This window comes from Octodon degus, unplaced genomic scaffold (assembly GCF_000260255.1).
Source record: "Octodon degus isolate 3935 unplaced genomic scaffold, OctDeg1.0 scaffold00046, whole genome shotgun sequence".
In the NCBI taxonomy this organism is placed as follows: Eukaryota; Metazoa; Chordata; class Mammalia; order Rodentia; family Octodontidae; genus Octodon; species Octodon degus.
In genome coordinates this window covers 14,596,824-14,620,999 of record NW_004524622.1, presented here as the reverse complement: position 1 = coordinate 14,620,999, position 24,176 = coordinate 14,596,824, and the positions used below count along the sequence as shown (strand labels likewise).

At 40.9% G+C, this 24,176-nt stretch overlaps 1 protein-coding gene across 2 annotated transcripts in view; it reads left to right on the top strand.

The window, feature by feature from the left end:
• Papss2 (3'-phosphoadenosine 5'-phosphosulfate synthase 2) overlaps positions 1 to 24,176 on the top strand; it is an 82,221-nt gene that overhangs the window by 19,424 nt on the left and 38,621 nt on the right. For both annotated transcript variants that reach the window (XM_023716158.1, XM_023716157.1), the window contains exon 2: positions 21,390 to 21,507. In XM_023716158.1, the coding sequence (XP_023571926.1) occupies positions 21,390 to 21,507 (118 nt within the window). The remainder of the gene's footprint in view (positions 1 to 21,389; positions 21,508 to 24,176) is intronic.

Below are 24,176 nucleotides of genomic sequence, written 5' to 3'. Positions count from 1 at the left end.
TAAAATATTTTTCTTGGCTTAAACTATACTTTTTTTAAAATTAGGTCTCATGATGGCCTTTAACTATGAATGCTTCTCTTAATTTACTGAAATCTGGATAGGATCCTTAGAGATTATGGGGTTCTGTGTTTTTCCACTCCGCCAAGCTTCCCAAAATACTGATGCCGGGAACCCGCTCCCAGAGCATTTGGTTGCTGGATGAAGGGCGGTGGTCAGAAGCCAACGAGGAGGCTCCTCAGTTCAGCCTGACTTGATGCTGCAGCCTCACCTGATCTCTTCCTGTAAAGCAGGGGCACGGGTACCTGCCCAAGGGCTGCCGGCTAGTCAGTAGCAGAGGGGTTTTCTCTACCAAAGAATGCTGTCTGCCCTTTCCAATTTTCTCTTCTCTAAAATATTAGGCTATTTACAAGCTAATGCAAAATTTATGGTTCCTACATTACTCATAGAATATTTAAAACTAAATATTCCAGCTGAAACATTTAAAAACTAGGTCTTCTTGTCTTGTTTTATAATTATCTGACAAGCAGACAGCTTGCTGAAAAAACCTAGAGAGCATTTTTTCTTAGCCAGCGGGTTTTGCCTGCTGTGACAGTCTCTGTAGATCCGCCTCTTTCCTGTACAACAGCTCAGAGTGGCTCCAGTCAGTAACGTCTCATTCTTGATGCTGAAAGTCTCCAGACCTCACTGTTGACCCTTGAAAGTTACAATGGGAATAAATCCAAGAGAATTCCCTTGTCGCATTTGATAGATTTGACTATCAAGGACCTCGTTGGAAGAATTCCACCAGCATAAAGGGCCAGCCAAATAACTCAGCGGATTAAAGCGCCTGCAAGCAGGCCCAGGGGACGGGGGTTTGATCCCCAGGCCTTCCGTGCTGGTTCCGCCCCTGGGGCAATTGAGACTGGGCATGGTGGTGCGAGCCTGTAATCCCAGCTCTCAGGAGACTGTAAACAGGCCGGTCACTACGAGTCCGACCTAGTAGTGAGATCCTGTACACTCTGTAGACCCTTCCCTTAAAAAAAAGTAGTTCTTAGGGGCCAGAGAGATAGCTTAGTAGCATAAGCACTTTCCTGGCAAGCACAAGGCCCTGAGTTCAATCCCCAGTACCGCAAAAAAATAATAAATAAATAAATAAATAAATAAATAAAAGTTCCACATGTTATTCCAGAATGTCTAGGAAAAAACACAGGCAAAAAATATTACCCACTGGGCTGGAGAGATAGCTCAGTAGCGTAAGCACCTGCCTGGTAAGCACAAGGTCCTGAGTTCGATTCCCAGTACCCAAAAAAAAAAAAAAAAAAAAAATTACCCATTTATGTTTCATACTTGCTGCCTGAAATTACCCAAAGTGAATCAAATAAACGTGTAATTTTTGTACCTTCCCATCTAACTTAATAGACTTCTTGCTTAACTTGTCTGATCATCAGGGTTTTTTATTTAATTTTTTTTTAATACAAGGTCTTGCTACGCAGTTCGGACTCATAGTGATCCTTCTGTCTCAGTCTCCCCAGCACTGAGATTATAGATGTGCACCACTACGCCCCCATTTCAGGGGCCCAAATGGCATGGGGTACCCAGGATCTTAGGCAACCAAGCTGTCTCCCCAGCCCTGATCATCAGGTTTTGATCAACTTTATCCCACTAGATTTAAAGAATAATAACAAGTTGCCTTAAATAGCACTTGTCTTCATAGAAGAGATTATTCTTAGTTTAGTAAATAAAAACCAAAAGTCATTATGTTTAGACTGAAAAATATTAGATGACTTAAGCCTATGGCAATTCTTAAATTAATGACAGGTTTTCTGATTTACAGGTGGGTTTTTTTGATAGCTGCTTTATTTTACTTTTTTTTCTATTTTATTTTGAAGTGAATTTGGTTACAACTATTTTAATTTAAAAAACCCATATATATGCAGTTAAAATGTTTCTTTTCTCTTTATTTCCCCTATATAGCTCTCGGAAATGAGAAATAAAATTCAGGATAATTTGAGACAAAAAAAGTGAGAAATCGATGAGAAATCGAATGGCTTAGTGCCTGGTAACTGGGATGGATGTGAAACAGGCAGGAATATAATGCCAAGCTCTTTCACTAGCTCTATATAGAACCAGCGAGGACACTCTGGCTAGTTCTTGTGGATTATCCGCATTGCCCTAGGATACATGATTTCAAAACTTTGTACAATGAACTACCCACTGGAGAACTATCCGTAATTCTTTATAAGGTAACAACATCCACTATATGACAAGAAATTTAAGATTGTATATTGATCTCTTGTTTATTCATAAACATTTACATGTATATACATATAAGGACATGTGGAGTTTAAAAGCTAAAAGAAACTCCTGATCCTTTGAGGTTTTTAGCGGAGTTATATGGAGAGTGTATTCATTGGCTTGATTATTAGGCCGGATCAGGGTCACCTAACTCGGCCTTGATCAAAGGGCACCATCATCATAAACTCTGCTCTATATCTGGTCCTTTGTCTGCAAGGACAAGAAACCCAAAGAGAGGAGGGATCCCAACTGACAGTGAGAACGTGAATGATCTGCACCACTCATTCTCCACGATTGTAACAACTGTAGTTGCCAGCAACATCATCTTAGGCACTGGTGACACTAAAGGGGGACTTGTTACTCTCAAATTTGGCAACTGGAACCATGATTTTCTCTAGCATCAAAGTAAGCCTTCCTTTGTTTGACCTCACTCTTGCTATTTCCCCCGTGAAATCAATTTTAAGTCTGTGCTTTGTAAGTGTCAACTGGAAATTGGGGTGGGGGCACTTGCCTGGCCCTGGCACCTGGATAACGAAGAAGCACAGAAACAAGCTTCCATTCATCAGCAGAGCACACTGGATTTCTGTCTGACATTGCGGGTGGCCCAGAGGGCCGCGGAGGTCCACGGCAGGATGAATCAGCGTCCTGTTAGAAAGGTGTTGAGCCTCTCCTGTATCACCTTGAATGCCTTCTGTTTTTGCAACGGCAGTAACCCACATCTTAAATTTTTTTATTCACATATAATATATATAATAGAAAAATTGAATTTTTCATTCAAGTATAATACATACATTATATAAAATAGAAAGGAAACAAGATGCTTCTTGAATCCCAGACACCCCTTCCAGTCACAGTCTCCTTCTAAGTAACCATTTTGATTAACTTTTCCAGTTTTGAACTCATTATAAATGGAATTCTGCATTACACACTTCTGTGTATATAGCTTGTATTGCTCAAAGTTATGTTTGTGTGAGTCATTGATATTGTTTGTGAGTGGCTGGAATTTGTTCATTCTCATTGCTGAACAAGTGGTTCTAAACAGGTGAGGGGCTGTAGAGACAGCTCAGCAGCAAGTGCAGGGACCACAGTTTGATCCCTGGAACAACATGCTGCGCCAGCCCCACCCCCAGGCTGCACTGAGCCGGCCACAGAGTCCAGGCATAGTGGCACACACCAGTAATCTTAGTGCTGGGGAGGCTGAAAACAGGAGGATCACTACAAGCTCAAGCTTTGTAGTGAGACACTGTAACAACCAAATAAATAAATAAATAAATAAATACTGGGGTTATTTTTCCCCTTGATGATATTAAGAGACTTTTGTCACAACTCATGCAATCGCACAACAAAGAACTGCCACCCGCAAAATGTTGGAGTCCTCTCTTCTCCAATACTAGGGGGAAAGAGAGTGCTACGTTTTTAAGTGTCCTTTGTGCTTACCCACAGATTCTGAGAGTAGTGCAGAGCATTTCAGGTTGTTTTGCTGCTCACAGATGAACTAGGCCAAGACCCGCGGGCATCTCAGGTATGTTTCAAGCTTCAGTTCAGTGGTATGGCCCAGCACATGTCCAAAGGGCTATGCCTTGTGGTTTTTGTTTTGTTTTTTATTTTTGCAGAACCAGGGATTGAAGTCAGACCCTTGTACCTGCCAGGGAAGTGTTTATTCTACTGAGCCATCTCCCCAGCCCACACCTTGTGTTCCCTGGGCTGCCAGCACCTGAGAAGAAGCAAGCAGCTCCATGGTGTAAATTTTCATTAACATGCAAGGCTGTTGCATGATGATCCTGCATAACTACTTGAAAGAGCATTTTCTTCTGTGGGGATATGCAAATGTTTAAATACATGAGCATCAGGTTCACAGATAGCTTTTTAACCTTCTTCCATTTATCCAGATGAAATATTATGGCATACTAGAAAAAAACAGAATTGATATGTAGCTTGCTTTGCCTTTCTGAATCTATAAATACACCTTTGTGCTTGCCTTTGTCCATTCTTACTGCCGTATAGGAATCTATTTTGCAGACACCATGTTTATTGACCCAGCCCTATCATGGATGGACAGTTGGGTGTCTTCGAATATTGATAATAGCTTCATGTATTTTAACAAAATACAGCAAAATAAAGAGTTGCAGAGTGATTTTAATGATTGAAGCCATCTTACCAGGTTAAACATATTTTGATTTTTAAATGCTAATCTTCCCCTTCAATAGCTAGATTTTTAGCAGGACTCAGTGGGTAGTCCCTACAGTAGTCTCGTTCCATGTGCATGTATGCATGAAAGCAGGAAGAGGAGCAGGGTTAAGGAGGTTAAACAACATAATTAGACTGTGGTGTCTTTGCTGTAGTTGTAAAGTTAAACCATATTTTCAGGCTGCCGCCCCAACCTCCTAATGTTTTTCTCCTAAGTCCCCAGGGAGCAGCTCATATCTACTCATGTTAGGTCCCATGCACAATGCAATGTGTCCAGAGCACAGCCATTCAGGATGTCTGACCTGTCTCTGAACACTCCAGAATGTTGGCTTATCCTGTTTTTGAGCTTTATACAAATGGAACCCTGTAGTCCTTGATCTCCTATGACTGTCTTCTCTTCACACAGTTTGTAGGCCCATCCTGAAAGCCACGTGATGCTCGCCTTTATCCATTCTTACTGCCACACAGGAGTCTATTTTATAGACACCATGTTTATTGACCCAGCATATTACGGACGGGCATTTGGGTGTCTTTGAATATTGATAATGACCTTATGTTTTAGGTCCTGTTACTCCATCCATTTTGGCAGAAAGGGCAAATGGGGATGCAAGCAGCTTTAAACAGAGGACCTGAGGTCCCCAGCGGTGGTCAGTAAGTCCTGGGCCCTGGTAATCTTACTCTCTACCCTCACCCTTTTGTCGCTGAGCTCTTAGGAAGGTAGTTCTTTGAGCTAGTGCTGTCTTTCTCTTTCTGAGGGATTCGAGTGTGAGGCTTCAGGAGCTGGACTGGGAGACAACTCAGGTCAAAAAACTCATCACTTCCCTTGAGACCACAGCTTTGTTCCCTTATCAGGTTTTCTGTGTTTGGGGTTAAGGCTTCCCCAGGTGGCCTCCTAGCTCACTTAACCTGTCTGAACCCCAGGAAACCCCTTACGGGCTCTGGCTGTGTCCTCCACCCGCACTCCTCCCTTTCAAAAGAATATTCAAATGGAATTGCCTCCTGAGAGGTGAGCTTTAGGCTTGTGCTTGCTGCTGTGTCATTGCCTCTTACTATTTAGGCTCCAGTTTTGCTATATGGGGTAGAGAGAAGTCTGAGAACTATGTTTTTGTTTAGTTTCCTTTCTTTTCAACTGTTTTGTTTTTTTTTTCTGTATAGAGCCTTGTCATGTTCATAGGAATAGAACGTCAACTCATATTTTGTCATTCATAAAATTTCACAAATGCATGCCTCTTGATGTTGCATCCAAAGAAACATTTAAGTAGAGGCTGCAGATTTATGTGAAAAAAGAAGGACAGTTTTCCCAGCTCTGTCAGGAATGCAATATCAGATGCTTATGGAAGGCCAGTCCTGGGCTGTCCTTGGGTAGAAATTTAGGGCAAAAAAACAGGGTCACCTGGGGCCAGGGAGATGGCTCAGTAGAATAAGTGCTTTCCTGGCAAGGGCAAGGGGCCTGAGTTCAATCGCTGGTTTTGCCAAAAAAACAAACAAACAAACAAAACAAAACAAGAAACAGGGCCATACATTCCAAATTCCAGTAGCAACAAGAAGCACTCTGCTCTCTGACATTCCCTGGCCATATTTGAACACTATGGAGGTTTGCTAGGTCAGCCAACATATTGCTTTGGTGTGCTGACAAGAGAAGATGTGGCCTCCATCAGACACTAGATATTTTCTAGCCCAAGAAAGCAAATCATATGCCTTGTTTCTAGCTTTGCAGAATCACAGTAATTTTGGCAGATTTAGAGCCTGGATGGAAGTTGTTTTAAATGAAAAACATAGTTGTATATACATAGGGCATTTTATAAATGTTAAATGGGTGGATTGTCTGTCCTGTGTAGAACTTTGTCCTTTTCCACCTCACACTGCTTCTCATTGTGGAATTAGTGAGCTGAGCCAGCTGGCAGGGGAATGGCCAACTAAACATGAGTAAGTAATGGGTACTTTTACTCATTGGTTAACAGACAGGGAGGGTGCAGCTGGGTTTTTGATACCAGGACCAGAACTCAGGACCTTGAGCTTGCCAGGCAGGGGCTGTGCGACCACATATTTTCCCTGGCCTGGGTGGAGCTGTTTAGAACATCTGAACTGAGTCCTTCTGGAGTCTGAAATTACTTCCCTCAGCCCCCATTGTTGAAAAAAGCCCTCCTTGCATCTTACTCACCTTCCAGGATTCTGTATCCCATTGAACCCACCTCCTAGCCAAAAACCAGCTCAAACCTCAGTTAGAGGTAATGTGTGGAACCCCTAAATGTTTCTAATGTAGAATATTATGTCCTGATTTAAAAAAAAATCTCTAAACTGAAAAATTATTATGACTGGAATTGCAAAACTACTAGTTGTACAACTGTAGACTCTAGAGATGGCACATGTTGTTCTTCCATAATGCAATTGCTTTTAGCACGAAAAAATGGGAAACCAAATAAGATTAACACCAGAGAAAGAGTTGGGGATATGACTCAGCAGCATAAGTGCCTTCCTGGCAAGCACAAGGTCCTGAGTTCAATCCCCAGTACCAGCAAAAATACTCCCAATACCAGAGAAGAAGGATATTCCTTTGGCAATAGCTCCTAAAGAAAGAATTTTATCAATGGAGTACAGAAAAGAGGAAGACACAGAGAGAAACATCTTCAGTGTTTAAGTAATCTATGCACTTAATGAATGCAAGGTACAGGCATATTTTCTGAGAAGTAAACCCTTAGTAGGAGGCTAGATAAAACACAAGTTGTTTAAACTTCAAAAAACGAATAATGTGTGTGTGTGTGTGTGTGTGTGTGTGTGTGCACGTGCACACATGTGCGTGCATGGGCATGTGTAAGTATATTCCAAAGGTTGCATGGGGCAGACTGATTTTTATTTGTTATGACAGTTCCAGCTAGGTTATCAGTATTTCCTTGGTGCAACTTCAATAATAAATACTAAGAACTTCTGGTGTGATGGTTTGACTTGGAGGTGGCCTCAGGAGTCACAGCCTTATGTCACTGTGTCCACAGCAATGTCTTTGCCAGGAGTGGCCAATGAATGTTTTTAAAATATATAATCAAATGAATAAGAGAAGTGCAGAAGATGACAGTTCTTATAGACTAGGTAGGAATACAATCTCCTATTCTAGAAAAGATAATGCAACTAATACTATCTTCTTGGGAATTTTAAACGATTAATTTATTTACTAGATTAAGACACTGAAGAAAAGACTTCGGGACTAAATGGGTTGCTTTTACTTAAAAAAGTGATGACAGACTAGAAGATTGAGCATTTATGTTAGCTGAATCAATGTTCTTTTTAAAAAGAAATTTATTGGTGTATGCTTTTTTTTCTTGTTTTTTTTTTTCTTTTGTACTACAGATCAAATTCAAGGCCTCCTCACTAAGCTACTTCCACATCACTTTTCATTATTTTTTGGTCTTTTGAAATAAAGTCTCTATCAATTATCCAGCTCATATCCTGCCTCAGCCTCCCAAACAGCTGAGATTAAAGGTGTACATCACAGCACCTGACATAATAACATAATTATTTTGATTATCTAATTTAAATTGCCCTACTGAGCATTCATAGTGTATTCTAAGGTTCTAATCACATAAATTGTGTGTCTTTAATTCCCTTATTTTTGACAGGATTGAAATTGATCAAGAATGAATGTGCACTAGTCAGATATAACCTGGAACTTTGTTATAAAGAAAGAGTTGCTGTAGGTGCTATCCAAGTAGGGTGTACACACTAATAATTCCAACACCTGAGAGGCTAAAGCAGGAAGATTTTGAATTTGAGGCCAACCTGGGCTACAGAGAGAGTTGAAGGTAAACCTGGATTACACAGAAAGACTCAGACTCAAAGAAAAAATATATATACACACACATATATATATACATTAAGTTTGATCTATATTTCTCAACTAAGGAATTTATAACTCATTATGTTACTTTCATGCATAAGGTCATTAAATACAATGGTCAATCAATATATAAAATTTCCAGTGTAAAACTCAGGCATACGGAATTTATTATTTCTCAAATATAATGATAAAATGCAAATAAATTAATATAATATAGGGTCATCATGTCAGGATTCCAAATTATTAGTATACCATTTATAATTGAGATTATGTATTTTCTATCTTCTTCAGAGGAAAAGCTTGAAGAACTATATGAATTTTAGAGAACAAAACTCCAAACACTTTCTTATTTAGACTTCCTTGTAAGATTGCCCAACATAAATGAGTTTTTCTTACTTGAAGTAGTACCCACATTCAACCTAACTAGTTATCTCCAAGCAGAACAACCAGAAAATTGGGGTTGAAACTGAATGAAAGGATTGATAAATTTTACTGTATGTTTAGAAATGCAACAATTGTATGATGAGCAGCACCATAAATAAAGTCATAAACAAAATCATTTACATATTAAGGAACAAAGATCCAATGAGACGATTACCTAGTATATAAAAACCTTGTATAAATCATAAGAAAAAAAAGGAAATACAAACAGTCCTAGCTCAGCAGATTAAAGCCCCTGCTTAGGCAAACCCAGAGACCAGGCTTTGATCCCCAGTATGCCGTGCTGGCCCTACCCCCAGGACGTGCTGAGCTGGGCAACTGAGACTGGGTGTGGTGGTGCATGCCTGTAATCCCAGCATTTGGGAGGCTGAAAAAAGGAGGATCACTACGAGTCTGATCTGTGTAGTGAGACCCTATAGACCCTGTACTAAGTACATTTTTTTAAAAAAGATGTGCAATATCATTCATAGTAGAAATTTAAACTAAAACTTCCATGAAATACTATGTTCATCTATCTTATTGGCAAGTCTTGATAAAATAGTCTGTGGCAATATCAGTGGGAATGCAGAACAACCTGCTCTTGCTGATGGGAGTATAGATTGGCATAATCTACCATGGAAGACAATTTGTTTTTGTCCATCAATCTTACAAGTGCCCACACTGACTGTCCTAGTAATCCCATATATACATTTTCACACATGAAAAACCAAGTGTAAGATTATTAATTGCAATACTGTTGTAATAGTAAAAGATTGGGACTCTTTATCAAAAGGAAGTAGTTAAGTATGTCATTATATATATACAATGGAACATTATGCCAGGGTAAAATGACTAAGAAAATACTCTGCACTGATATAAAAATATTCACCAGTAGAGAGCTGGGAAGACTTTCTAATAGTGTGGAAAGTTTACTTCTATTTGTACAAGGAAACAGGATACAGGAATCTTCATAGAAATGATTATGTATTTCCAAAGATGGGAAGAATGGATACTGGAGTGATAAGCAGGAGAGGAAGCAGGGTCTTCCATATATCTGTGTGTGTGTGTGTGTGTGTGTGTGTGTGTGTGTGTGTGTGTGTGTTTGAGCCACATGGTTATTATTACTCATTTATCAACTAAATAACAAAAAGAAGATTGGCATGTACCTAGATCCAGAAGCAAGGAAGCACTTGGCCTTTGGCAGTTTCTGGGGTCAGACTGAGGGTACAGAACGTGAAGATGGGGAGTGGTGAGAAATGAGATGGAAATATGCAGGAGCTCCCTCAAGGGAAGGCTGAACAAGTGGGGTGCCAGAGATGAGAGGTGAGAAAGGAAATGTCACACCAAAGGCTTAGAACCCCCAGCGGGGACCAGGTGATCTGTGTGGAGGGAAGGATCCACCAAGGCATCTGGGCTAGATAATGTCTCAGAATAAAGAAATGTCATGGGGTAAACAAGGTGAACATTTTCTAGAGCCCAAGATATGTCTTCAGAAAACAAAACAGTCCTCTCATAGTGGCACTCATTTTCTTTCAAGAGCATCCCAACACCTGGCTCTCCACCTTTTATATGACAGCACTCAAATAACCAATGAAATTTATGAAATATTGCAGACATTTAATATTCATTTGATTGAAAACATTTAGCATTCCGTCACTAAACTTTAAATTTATGTAAATTTATATTAAATCCCCACAGCATTCCAGGCATATGTATTCAAAGACAAGTGTGAGTAGAGCAGGTCCTGTCTGGTGAAGTAGGCAAGTATGTCACCAAATAAATTAGGGTTGTGAGCTATTAAATTCCTGATAAGCTCTGTAGAATTGGTTAGTATCCCCTAAATTTGTTTAAGCAATAAAATTGCCTGAGGAATTTCTAAAAACCAACAAGGGCAACAAAACAAACTATAGTTTCATAAGCCCTACCTCAGGCCAGTTGAATTAGAAGTTCTTGGGGAAGACCCTGGGAATCTGTAACTTCAAGTGATGTTGGAGAATCTTACAGTTGAATAAATTGGTGAAACCATTGATCAATGCAAACAGGATCCTGTGGAATCAAATGAGGAAGTTGGTGAGTCTGTGTTGGAAGATTAGCCAAGTCTCACAGCAATGTGCAGGCAACACCTTGCTAGGTGACTGAGTAAACAAGTACAAAGAACATTCTGAACAAGACTAATTCAGGAGAAGCCCTTAAAGTGCGAAAAGGGATTAGCTTGTTTTGGACAGGACCCTGGAGTTTGTGGAACAGTTGAAAATAGTGGTAAGTAAAGTGGAAAATATGCCAATGGTCCCAATGTGAAGTTTTGGATGTTACTCTACAAGCCACAGGGACTTTAACCTGAGGACATGTATTCTCGTGCCAGGGGATAGCATGGTCCCATAAGAGTCAGGGTATTCAGGGTGAAGGGTGTCAAGGAAGTTCCTAGGAATAATTAACTAACAGCAGCAGAATGAGTTGAGAAGTACTCACTGTTTTGGAACGGTTTTCATGATAGATTGATTCCAGAAGAAAAAAGGAGGAAGGAAGAGGAGTGGGAGGGGGAAGAGTGGAAGGAAGAGCCAGATGTAGATCCCTGACCCCAGCACTTGCAAGGCTAAGGCAGGAGATTGCTGCCAGTTTGAGGCCAGGGGTGAAGAATTCGGGGTGAGTGGCAAGGGGTGATGACAGGAAGCTGAATTCCGTCTTGATCAGACTGAGTCTTAGTGGCCTGGAGGTGGGACGTGGCTAGTAGGCACTGGATATCTGATGATAAGAGATTGAGATTCATACGCTAGGACAGCAGATAAAGCCTGGGAGTGGTGTGAACCAGGGTGTCTAGTGGGAGTTCTGAAGGCAGAACTGTGACAACACTGTTATAAAAGCCATGTCTATGGCCTTCACCTTCCACTGTGGATGACCCAGCTGTAGGCCCCTGCCAGAGGCCAGCACTTTGATGTTGAGCTCCTCAGCCCCCATTACTGTGAGAAGTCAGTTTAGTTTCTCTATAAGTCACCCAGTCAGTTTAACACAGAGACCTATCACAGACACAGTGGCAACATTTGCATTGGCTAGACTTTTGCTGTCATTTCGTCTTTTTATTTTTGCAGTGCTAGAAGTCAAATCCAGAGACTCAGCCATGCTAGACAAGGGCTCTGTCTTTGAACTACACCCTTAGCCCTTCTCTTTGGATGAAAAGGTTTTAGAATGGTAATTTCAGGCCATCCCATGATAGAAAACTTTTTAATTTGATAATAGCATATATTTGTGTTGGCTGACTTTGGAGTACTTGTTTATATTTGTGGGAGGAATATAGTGAAGTAATAGACTAGAGGAAGTACTCAGTATGTTCAAATAATGTGTTATGTAAATGTCCCATTCAATCGTTTACTTGGGATTAGGTGCTGACGTTGATTTCCACACCAACAGGCGCTTAGTTGAGTCTCACAGAGTATGGAAAACTCAACAGAATTACAATCACTAACTATGCACAGTTTCTTGTTTTTTGTTTTGGTGGAACTGGGGATTGAACTCAGGCCCTTGCACTTGCCAGGTAAGTGCTTATTCTACTGAGCTATCTCCCTGGCCCTATGCACAGTTCTTGAGGCAGATTTCAACTCTTTTACAAATGCACTAGTGAATAGGAGTTCTGTTCTTTTTTAGCATTTGTACTCGGGGGTGGGGGTGGGATGGGGACTGTGTTCTGGGTGAGGTGTGTAAAGATACCCATCACAGCAGGCATCATATTTAAGAAGACAATAGCACATGGCATAAAAGTGGCTATAACCAAGGTTTGGAGCATGTTACTTGATTGAATATTGGAACTAAAGCATATGAACTGATGAGGATTATTGGGGAAATTTGAAATGCAGGTTGTATATTATTAGCTAAATCATATTTTGTTATGGTTAAGATAGAGAATGGCCTTGCTTATGGGGTTACAATTGAAGCATTTAATGCTAGTCCTGGGACCTCAATTTTTTTTTTTTTTTTTTTTTTTTTTTCTACTGAATTCATTATATACTGTACTCACATTGAGTCATTCTTATATTTCAGATTTTACTTTTTTTTTTTTTTTTTTTTTTTTCCGAAGAACTGGCTATTGAACTCAGGCCCTTGTGCTTGCCAGGGCAGCGCTTATTCTACTGAGCCATCTCCCAGGCCCCTGAACAGATGAAATCTAGAGCTTGTTTAAAGGTATCTATATTAGTCAAACAACAAAATATTTTTAAATTTCTATTATTCATTTAATAAGCAGGTACTGAATCCTGATAAAATCAAAGCTCTCCACACGTCCACTTCTTTTTTGTGTTTGTAATAATTAGCAAGAATTACAACACCACAATGTTCCAAGATTTGGAGAGTTTAGGTTAGGGTCCAGGGAAATAGCTCAGTAGAATAGGCATTTGCCTGGCAAGCACAAGGTCCTGAGTTCAATCCCCAGTACCATAAAAAAAAAAGAAAGAAAGTTTAGGCTTAATCTGTTCAAGGTTCTTGTTGAGCCAACATTTGAACTTCCTCTAAGTTGTTGTGCTTCAAAATCTCATGTTAGTTTCTTTTTTTTTTTTTATGCAATCTTTTATTTTTTTTTACCTTTTTTTTTATCATTTATTTGTGTGTGTGTGTGTGTGTGTGTGCGCGCGCGCACATGTGTGTGTGGCCAGCTCAGCCCATCAGGGGGTGGGGCTGGCTGGCATGTGGTGCTGGGGGATCGAACCGCAGTCCCTGTGCATTGCCAAGCTTGTTCCAAGTAGGTGCTTTAGACCACTGAGCCATCTCTCCAGCCCAAATTTTTTTTTTATTTATTTGAGAGAGAGAGAGAGAGAGAGAGAGAGAGAGAGAGAGAGAGAGGTGTGTGTGTGTGTGTGGCCAGCTCAGCCCACCAGGGGGCGGGGCTGGCTGGCATGTGGTGCTGGGGGATTGAACCGCGGTCCCTGATGCTTTGCCAAGCTTGTTCTAAGTAGGTGCTTTAGACCACTGAGCCATCTCTCCAGCCCCTCATGTTAGTTTCTTTAAGCATGGCCCTGTAAGACACTCAAAGCTGTATAACCTGTACCCCTGACAGACAGGGTTGACAATGAAGTTTAAAGCCTAAAATTTCAGTCTATATGGTGCCACAGAGGAAAATGATCAATGATGTAGAGTGTGCCTAAAGAGAGTCACATGGAGAGAAAACATTCTCTCAGGCTTTCATAGAGAGCAATTGGTCAAGCAATGGCTGTGACTCATCCATATGACTGACACTGACAAACGAACTACAAACTGTGGTACAGACTTTCAGAGTAAATCCTGAGGGGATTTGACTGACCTTAGCAGGTACAGAAGTTACATTTCTTGTTATATAGGTCTTGCTTTATCTTGGTCTTAACCATCCAGCAGAAAAGTATTAAAACGAAAAAAGTATAAAGTATATATATAAAAGTATAAAGCCATATCGGGCCAGGGAGATGGCTCAGAAGAATAAGCGCTTGGCTAGCTTAGGTATTCCAATCCCTGGTTCTGCCAAAAAAAAAAAAAAAAAAAAAAAAAGTAAAGCCATATTAATATGCTGAGCTGTAAAAGGCTCAAGTCAACAACTTCTGACATTGCCAGTCCTACGGAAAACCCACTATTATTATGGACTACTAGATTATATTGGAATATTTTGCTGAATTCACGCACCTGCAATATTTAAGTGACAATGGAATACCCTTCTCTGACAAAACTAAACAAAAAATGGGGATACAAATGAAGGACCTTTTGGTATCTGTATATTCAAAATAGAATAGATACACAGCTGCATTCTCTTAATTCAATGAATAGAAAGATTTGTTCTAATGGTGTTTGTGGACAGGATATCATGTCTGCATCTTGTATAATAAATAACCACTAAGACAACAATATGCAATGTATTAATTATTGAAACTGTGCTAGTAATCGGTTTTGAAACTGTCTCACTGCTATTTGTTTCTCAATACAATTATTTTTAAAAAATAAATAAAAATAAAATATAGAGCATAAATCTAAAACATCCAGCAAAACGGCACAGGTATAATACCTGCAGGAGTTCAAGGGAGAGGTGTCAAAGGCCACTTGAGCCTACAAGGTCTGTGCTGTTTGGCACACTGGCAATGTTGTGGATGTAGTTGAGGACATGGAAAAATCTCCAGATGGGAAGAGCTGAATGAGAAAATTACAGAATCAGAATGCACAGTCTGTGCTCAGGAAAGCATGACTAGGCCTGCTGCCTGGAACAGATGTTCTGTGTCTGGGAGGAGAAAATACAGATTCCGAGGGTAATACACCCTGCAGTGGTGGACCTTAGATACCAGGCTGGGAAGCAAGGCACACATGTATGGAGTTGCTTTCCAGGACCTCCAGGAGAAAGGCTTACGTAGTGCAGATGTCACTGTCCTTACACCTGGCCCCGAAGCCATCAGCGGTGCTTTGGAGGGGGAGGCCGCACATTTGCACTGAGAAAGACAGAGAAGCCAGGAGGAATATAGATTTCAGGATTATACTGGAGTTGCCATGTTCCTGCCACATTATTAAACTGTTTTTAAAACATATCCTTATGGAAACAAGTTCTTAATGACAAAACTTTTCAAGGACCAAATAACTAGTTTCCAAATTAATTTTTGGAATTTAACTTGGTCCTGAAAGGACTCTACATGGCAGAGGATTCGCTGTCTCCTTCCTGTCTAATTATCTACAAATCCTGTTGAGCCTTTCTTCATGAACTCTTCCCATATAAAGTCTTTCCACCGGCAACACTCCCGCTTGGACCCTTATTGCCTGGGTCCCTAGGATTTCCTCTGCTGGACCCAAGCCTGCCTGCACAGCACCATGAGCGGGTCTTTGTGCTGGCTGAGAAGCAATAACAAGTGGACAGAGAGTGATACATATAACTCAAAAGAAACCTTTGTGCACTGGGGAATCACCCTCACATGTAGTTTCCAACTTGTGGGTTCCTTCAGGGTTCTCCATCGTGATCTGCCTTACTGTGACATTCAGGTTGGATTCGGCTCTGGGGATGCCCCACCCTACTTACCATGAAATCATCCGAACCCTTTTCCGCACGTTATTCTCTTCTAGACACGCAAAGTCTACCATGACCGGAGGTGCCGTACCCTTGCTCCAGAAGCCTCCATGGTGTGCTTCTTCCTGCTCCACCCATGGGAAGCAGGGTGGGTCCTGCAGGGAGACATTCCAACCCAGGCCCACTTGACAGGCTCCAGACGCTAATGAGCACATGAGCTGAACTGGGGCAAAGGTATTCTCTTTCTTAGTAGTAAAGTACTCATGACAAGGCAGTAAGTTTGGGGAACAATCAGGAAGCATCAAACCTGTGTGACATGGTGTGGAGTGTTTCCCAGCTGAGCGCCAGTGGCCACAACAACTGCAACACCTGTAGGAGGCCAAGGCTCATCACCTCACACCAAGTGCTGCCGGTGCACTGTTTGATCTGACCTCGAGTCCTGCCTCCCCAGACATGCCTGAGAGAGCCTAATCCCCGATAGCCCCGCTCCATCCGAATGATTCAGACCTGAGACTGCCATCATTTCTACAGTAAATGCCACCTTGTGCCATTAGATTCAACATGCTCCCATGCATCTGGTAATTTCTCCGGTATTTGATATAGATAATTATCTAATCTTTTCAGTAACCCAGAGCCAAGTATTCATATATCCATTCTTCAGAGAAAGAAATAGAGATTTCTCTATTAATAAATCACCCTGGGTCACAGATCCAGGAGGCTACAAAATAGGCTTAAAATCTAAGTTTGAATAATTCCAGAACCCATGCGCAGGCCACTGCAGTGCATGCTGGAAGGAGGTTTTCTGGGCCAGAGATGGGGAAAGTAGGGACTTCTGTAAGTTCTTTCTTGGGAATGCAGCATAGAAGTGTGCCACTGGCTGGGGGGATAGCTCAGTAGAATAAGTACTTGCCTGGCAAGCACAAGGGCCTGAGTTCAATCCCCAGCTCCGAAAAAAAAAAAAAAAAAATAGAAGTGTGCCACCAACTTCGTGGCTTCTGGGCCACTTCCTGCTCCGTGGCAGAGTTCGAAGAGTGCTGAGGATGTCTTTGGGCTCCTCTGCACGCACGAGGATGCAGGCAGTTTTTCTTGTAAGATGTTCTATTTTCTATAGGGGGAATCTTTCATCCCAACGGTCACTTTCCAAAGCATTGAAAACCACCATCTTCTCTTTCAGTAAGTGAGAACCTTCAGCAAAAAGTGTTTGGCTGCCCCACCCCTGTGTAGTTCAAATATTCAAAACATCTGCTTTTATTTTATTTGTTTGCCTTTAGTGAAATATCAAGGATGACTGTGAATTAAATAGGAAGGAAAATATTTTATAAACCAAGAGAGCCAAGTACATGGCCGGCCGAAAGCACTTCATACACTCAAGCATTTCTAGACATAGAAAATCTGTATGCCAAAGCTGCAGCTGTGGTACTTCTTGGAGTAATGTCTCGTGAGGATTTGGGGACTATTTTTAAAAGTGAAAAACTTGTTGGATGGCACTTAACAAAATCGCAACATGTTCTTACAAAAGAATAACAGAGCCTAGAGTTTATTCTGGATCTCTGCCTGAAAGAATAAAATATAGCCAAAAGATGAAAGAAAGCCATCTCTGTAGACATCTTAAGCTTTGATGGGGTTCAGGACGCAACTGAGCAGAGGAACCCCAGCCTAACATACTATGTGGTTGACATCAGTCTTTTCCATAAAAACAGCAGTGTTTAATAGGACACTTGCAGCATGTGAAATTGCTTTAGTTTGTATTTTTTTGTTTTCACCTTCACTGGGTGCTCTGGTCTGACCTTGGACTCACAATCCTTCTGTCTCAGTCTCCCAGGTTCTGGGTTTACAGGCCTGCACTACCACACACTATTAAAATCTTATTTAATATTTACTTGTTTGCTTATTTTTTATGATAGCTCATTTTGTGTGTGAGGGAAAGGTGTGGCATAATAAAATACATCTCTGAAGTATACCTGCAGGAAGGTCAACAAATGAAAGTGCCTGTTTGTTCAAACTCTTATCAGGACATAGGGAATCACCCTCAGCCCTGAGCAGCTGCCGTTCTGGCATGGGAGACTCATTTTCCCTATTTGGAGGTTTCCTGTAGATGGGATCATACATGCATAGCTTTTCCGCAAGGCTTCCTTGGATTGGGGTGGTCTTTTCCCACTCATTGCCATCCGTGCTGCATGTGTCTTTGGTCCATTCCCTTTGACTGCCATGCATTGATCTATTTTATGAGTCTTCTAGAGTTTGATTTTGTTCTACTTTGGGTTCTCCTTGGGGAGTAACTTACTTATGGATAGTTAGTTGTGTCTGGTTTTGATTTTTTTTTTTTTCCCCTCCAAATGGAGTTGCTAAGAACATTCTTTTTTTTTTAAATCTTTTTTTATTTTGTACAGGGTCTCCCTACACGGCTCAGCCTTATAGTGATCCTCCTGTCTCAGCCTTCCCAGCATTGAGATTACAAGCATGCACCAAAACGCCTGGTTTTGGTGGCCCGCACAGAGTACCCAGGGCTCCAGAGCTGGTACAGCGTGCGGTACTAGGGATTGAACCTGGGTCCTGTGCTTGGCAGGCAGGCACTTAGGCTGCCAAGCTGTCTATCTCCCCAGCCCATTCCAGGTATTTCTGCTTTTGAAGTTTGCCCTGACTTGTAGTAAGAGATCAATAAATACTCAAAGTTCAATGAAAGAACAGATGAAGTTGGACTTGATATTTGAGTTTGGCGGTACAAGAAAGTAAAAATGGCAAAGCAAATAGAGAAACGGGAAAATTAAATGTTATTTTTGAACCATGCAGTGCATTTGACCCAGAGCATGCAGAAGGCCTTCTGGAGACTGGTTCAGCCATGAGCCTGGTAGACTGTTTCGTGGATTTCATAACATAACCTGTCCCCACTCTGTACTATGTCTCTACTACTCCGAGACCTTGGACTCCCATGGTCCTGACATACTGTGTGCTTTTGCAGGCATTAGGTACATCCCATTGTGTTTTCAGTCACTTTCACCTTGGCCCCAGTAATGCCCACTCCTGTTAACTACCCCAGGGTGAGCTGTACCTCAGCAGCAGACCTGCCCCGGTGGTGTGTTCTGGTTCTCCTATGCCCCCAGAAAGCTCTTGGCCTCTCATTTTGAAGCCATTTACCCTATCCCACCATCTGGCTCTAGCCTCTGTGGTTAAGGCTAGCCAGTGAGTACCGGTCCCCGGCATCCACGCCTGCTGAGGCCATCAGCATTTACAGAGCACAGCCACACCCATCATCTCATCCCAGCCTCCACGTAGTCCCCCTCATAGCCCTCTTTGTTTTCCCAAAGGCGGTGGCCAAAAGGTGAGCTGACCTTGGATAGGCAGAGTTTTGTTGTATTTAAAATATCTTCTAGTCTTTTCCAAAAATTATGATTTCTTTTTTTTATGTTTTTTAAAAAATTTATTTTTTTATTTTATTTTTAATAGATTGCAAATTGAAAATAAATTATTTACAAACATAAAGAATAAAACAATAAAAATTGTCCAAAATAAAAATGAATAAAGAATTTACAGACCAGTCATAATAGTTCACTGTGTCAAAACCAAGAAACTTATATTCATATAATTAGAATTCTCAAAGTAGAAAGGAATAGGCAATAAGTATTTAAAGACTTAAAATTTCTGAATTTAGCTTAATTTATAATACCACATTTCGAAGAAAAATGAACCTTTTGCACAAGAAGTTTAAATAAAATCATACCAAGATACACAAAAATGAAATTGTCCAAAACTTATTGTAAAGAAAAAAATCATTAAAGCATATACAGAAGAAAGATTAGCTATGGAAGAACAAAATTAAATAGCATCTTATTCCACATTAGAAAGAAAAAGTGCTTAAGAAACTAGACTAATTAAAAGACTGAAAGAAAAGATCTGTCCTCTTTGAATTTTATACTTAGCAAACATACCTTTGAAAACTAAAAGTAAGATTTTCTAGTTACAAACTTGAAATATTTTAATACCCCCTGAAGTAGCATATAGGAAATAACAAAGAGCATAATTCAAAAGGCAAGAGAAGTAAGTTACTGTATGCTCCTGGATGAACAATAAAGAGTTCTCAATATGATAGTTATGCAGGACTATATAAAATATATTAGATGAACCCTTAAAAAATGATGATTTCTTAACTCTGGCCATGTGTATACATGGGTATTGCTTAAGAGGCCTGTAGATTTTTACAGTTCAGAAATCTGAGTTCCATTTATTGTTAGAAATTCAACTACCACATTGTAGAGATATATGGTAGTTCCCAATCTGTTTACTTAACCTGATTATGAGATTTTTTTTGCCTCGAATCACACATCTGTTACAAGCCCATCAAAAACTGTATTTGCCTTATTTTATCTTTTTTTTTCCCCTATCAGGCATATTACCTTACAGAGTTTAGACAAAGGATCCAATTGTTACTTCACAAGGCTAATTTTATTACAACCAAATACTACAGACATTTGATATTTGAATTAGACTCCACGCCTCCAAACTGATCGTCTTTTATTTCTGATGAATGATTCTGTTTGAACAATCAGGCCACACACTGCCAGAGAAAGTGGCAGCAAAGTGTACTTCTTGTGAGGAAGTAGTGCTCTGTGCTCAGGACCAAACCCTTCCCTGGCACCGCTCTTGGGGTGTTTAACAGTAACCCTTAACCCTAGAACCGGGCTTCTCCCAGCTCCGTAGAGATGGGCTCAACCAGCACTCCCTAGGATTCGTGTTGTCTTAGGTACAGGCCCTGAAAACTTGGGGAGAACATGCATTTACAGAAACAAAAGCATTCCTCCGAGCAGCACCTAAGGTACATGGCTGAAAGCGTCACGCAGTCAGAACTCCCACGTAGCATCAGAATAATCCGCGATAATCAGAATTTCAGAGGAGCATTGCAGGCATCCGAATAAGGCAGTGCTTGTTTGTGAGGTGGCAGAATTAACTATGATTCTGCTTGCCAACTATAAAAGAGGAGATATAGTTGTGGGAAACTATGAATATAAGCTGTGATTGCATTTATAATTTTAGTTATGAAGAAGTTTGTATTGAATGAACCAATGAAATATTATACAATACTTGAAAAATAAATATTTCATGGAAAATAGACATTCGTACAACTCACAGTAAGATAAAGGAAGAGAATAAAGAAAGTCCCTGAAATACCCCCAAATTACAAACATATGTATGTAGCTAAAGACCCAGGGTAATCTGCAGAAATGAATAAAAATATATATTAGTAGGGACAAAGTTGAGTCTTTTTTAAATGTGTTTCACTGATATTACATACCAGCTTTTCAATTAAAGAATTAAGGTGGATTTATCTCAACCCAGTAAAGAATGTGTAGGGGGTTTTGTTGGTGGTGGTGGTGGTGGTTTTGGTTTTTTTCTTTTCTGTATTTTAGGGAAGGGTCTACAGGGTGTTCAGGATCTCACTACTAGATCAGACTCGTAGTGACCCGCCTGTTTACAGCCTCTGAGAGCTGGGATTACAGACATGCACCTCCACGCCCAGTCTCAGTTCCTGTCTCAGTTTGCCCCCGGGGGTGGGGCCAGCACAGCAGGCCCAGGGATACGAACCCCTGACCCCTGTGCCTGCTTGAAGGCGCTTTAATCTGCTAAACTATTTGACTGGCCCAAGAATGTGTAGTTTATTAACCAAATATCACTCTTGGTCTTGTTTTGTAGGAAAATCAACAGAAATCCACCAACGTAATCTATCAGGCCCACCACGTAAGCAGGAGTAAGAGAGGTCAAGTGGTTGGAACAAGAGGGGGGTTCCGAGGATGCACTGTTTGGCTGACAGGTAAGTATGCTGGGCTGAGAGTAAACACACACACACACACACACACACACACACACACACACACATGCACATGTACGTACACACATGCATGCTATACGTATCGTATTAGCATATCATGTGAACAAAATATATGCTTCAGTTGAAAGGCGCATGTGATATACAATTTTAAGAAAATGAGTGTAACATATCACACACAGTGCATATTCATTTAACCACAAGGGGGGCTGGGGAAATGCCTCAGTGGAATAAGCGCTTCCCTGGCAAGTGCAAGGGCCTGAGTTCAATCCCCAGTTCTGCAACAAAAAAAAAAAAAAGAAAAAAAAGAAAGAAAGAAAGAAAACCATTTAACCACAAGGAGGAGGCTGAGGGCTGTGGTAGAATATTCAGATGTTAGTCCTAATCCTGCTGTCAATGAGAAATAGATCTCAGGTATGACTCCAGGGAGACAGCCTAATGGAGTTGTAGGAAGCCCCTATGTGCCAGTGCTCTCCTCTTTGGCAGGACAGGGTGTCACAAGTTGATGGTGACACTTCCTTTCAGTTTTGAGGGGCTCAGTAATTCTCATATTTATCCTTACTTGGGAGTGAGGATGAGGGCTGTCCTATTATTTGGTAGTTCACAAGACTTTGGGGAGGTTAGAAGGTCTCTTTATATTTTTTGATGTTTTGACATCTAGGAGACTATTTCCTTACTGTTAAACAAACATATCCTGTAAGAATCTGTACAAGAAGCAGGACTTGCTGGGTGTGGTGGTGCACACCTATAATCACAGCACTAGGGAGGCTGAGGCAGGAGGACCACTGTGAGTTTGAGGCCAGCTTGGGCTACAAAGTGAGTTTAAGGCCAGGCCAGCTTAAACTGCAGAGTGAAACCCTGTCTCAAAATGAAAACACAAATAAATAAAAAAGAAGGAAAATTAGAGATTTCCACTTGGCTGAGCCTACAGAAAAAAAAACAGCTAGACAAACAAAACAACCCTCACTTCTACTGATGACCCAGTGATCTTTTCTAGTGTTTTTACAGCTGCCAAATGCCAAAGCTACTGGTTAGTGACAGAACTAGAATTGGAACCTAAGATGCCCCAAGCTCCTGTCCTGAGTACACGGCATACACTCAAGCTGAGAATACACACATGTAGTTGGTGAGTTCAGGTAGTCTGTGAAAACAGGGATAAATATATTAGGAGGGACAGAGTTGAGTCTTCTATAAAATGTGTTTCACAGTTGTTACATACAAGCTCTGAGTACAAGGTAGAAGACCGCTTCCTGGGAACGAGTCTAACATTCCCTGCACTCAGAGTGAAAAACGAAATTCCTTCCATAGACACCATTTTTCCAAAAGCAAGGAGCCTAGCTGCAAAACTATGTTTAGCCAGACTGTGAAAAATGGTTGGTGCTACCGTCCTGCAGGCTGATGCATTCTAACCTGAGGAGAATTCAGAGGAGTATGTCCAGTGGGGACCTGCTTCACATCTTTTGCTGTTGTTCTGAGTCTTTCTCTCCTCCTGTCCAAACTGGCCTTTCTCTTTTTATGGTTTGCAAGTTTATTTGTGGTGTCTTTGTTTTCCTGGTTCCATTCATGCCTGGCTCCTCATCCAATCATCTTTCTGCCGCCTCTCAGGTGAGGACAGACCCAGGAACCAGCCCACTGCATTCCGGGGTGCAGCATAGGCTGACACTGTTCCTCAGAGGTTTTCCCCAGCTTTCTCTAGGAGGTGTGATTTGTAGCAGCAGGTAGCGCGGTGGTCCAGGAGTCTCCTTCGGATTGTATGTTTGGCTTCATGTGGTATTGACTCAGAAAAACAATGTCTGTGCTGAGACGGGCATGCAAAGTCCATTTTCCTTAACTAGCACTGCCTTGAGGAGCAGAAAAGAAAGAGGGGATGTAAAGGGTATATTTGGGCTGGAGAGATGGCTCAGTAGAATAAGTGCTTCCCTGGCACTCAGTAGAATAAGTACTTCCCTTCAGTGCAAGGGCCTGAGTTCAAGCCCCAGTTCCACAAAAAAAAAAAAAAAAAAAAAAAAATCTAAAGGGTGTATTTGCTTTGTCTTTTCAATCTTAAAAAAAAATCCCTTTGTTATCATCTTCTTTTTATTATCAGATTTCAGAGGTATGCTATTGACCAAAGAGGCCAGAAGAAATAAGAACTTCAAATCCAGAGTTTCAGGCTCAAACTACACTAGTTGTGTGACTCTGGACAAACCAGTCACCCCCTAAGCCTCAGTTTCCTTATATAGAATAAGCATTAGGATTAGTACCTGTCTTATGGATGTGTAAATAGAAAGAAATAAATAAAGCAGCATTTAGCACAGTGCCTGGTCCATAACAAAGTCCTTAGTAAATGTAATTCTCTTACCCTTATATATTGAGGTAATGTGCCAACACTAATTAAATAACATTCCCATGATTTAGCTCTTCGTTATCTGAAAGTCAAATGAAATTTCAATCACTTCTCTCATATTGCTAGTGCAAGACAATATATAGAGATTCAAGACTACAATTTTAACACCCCTTTATCTCCAAAAGATAGGTCAACCAGACAAAAACTTAGCAAAGAAATAACAGAACTGAACAAGAGCTTGAAACAAATGGACTTGGTGGACATATACAGAGTGTTCCACCCAAACACAGCTGAATACACATTTTTCTCAGCTGCACATGGGTCATTA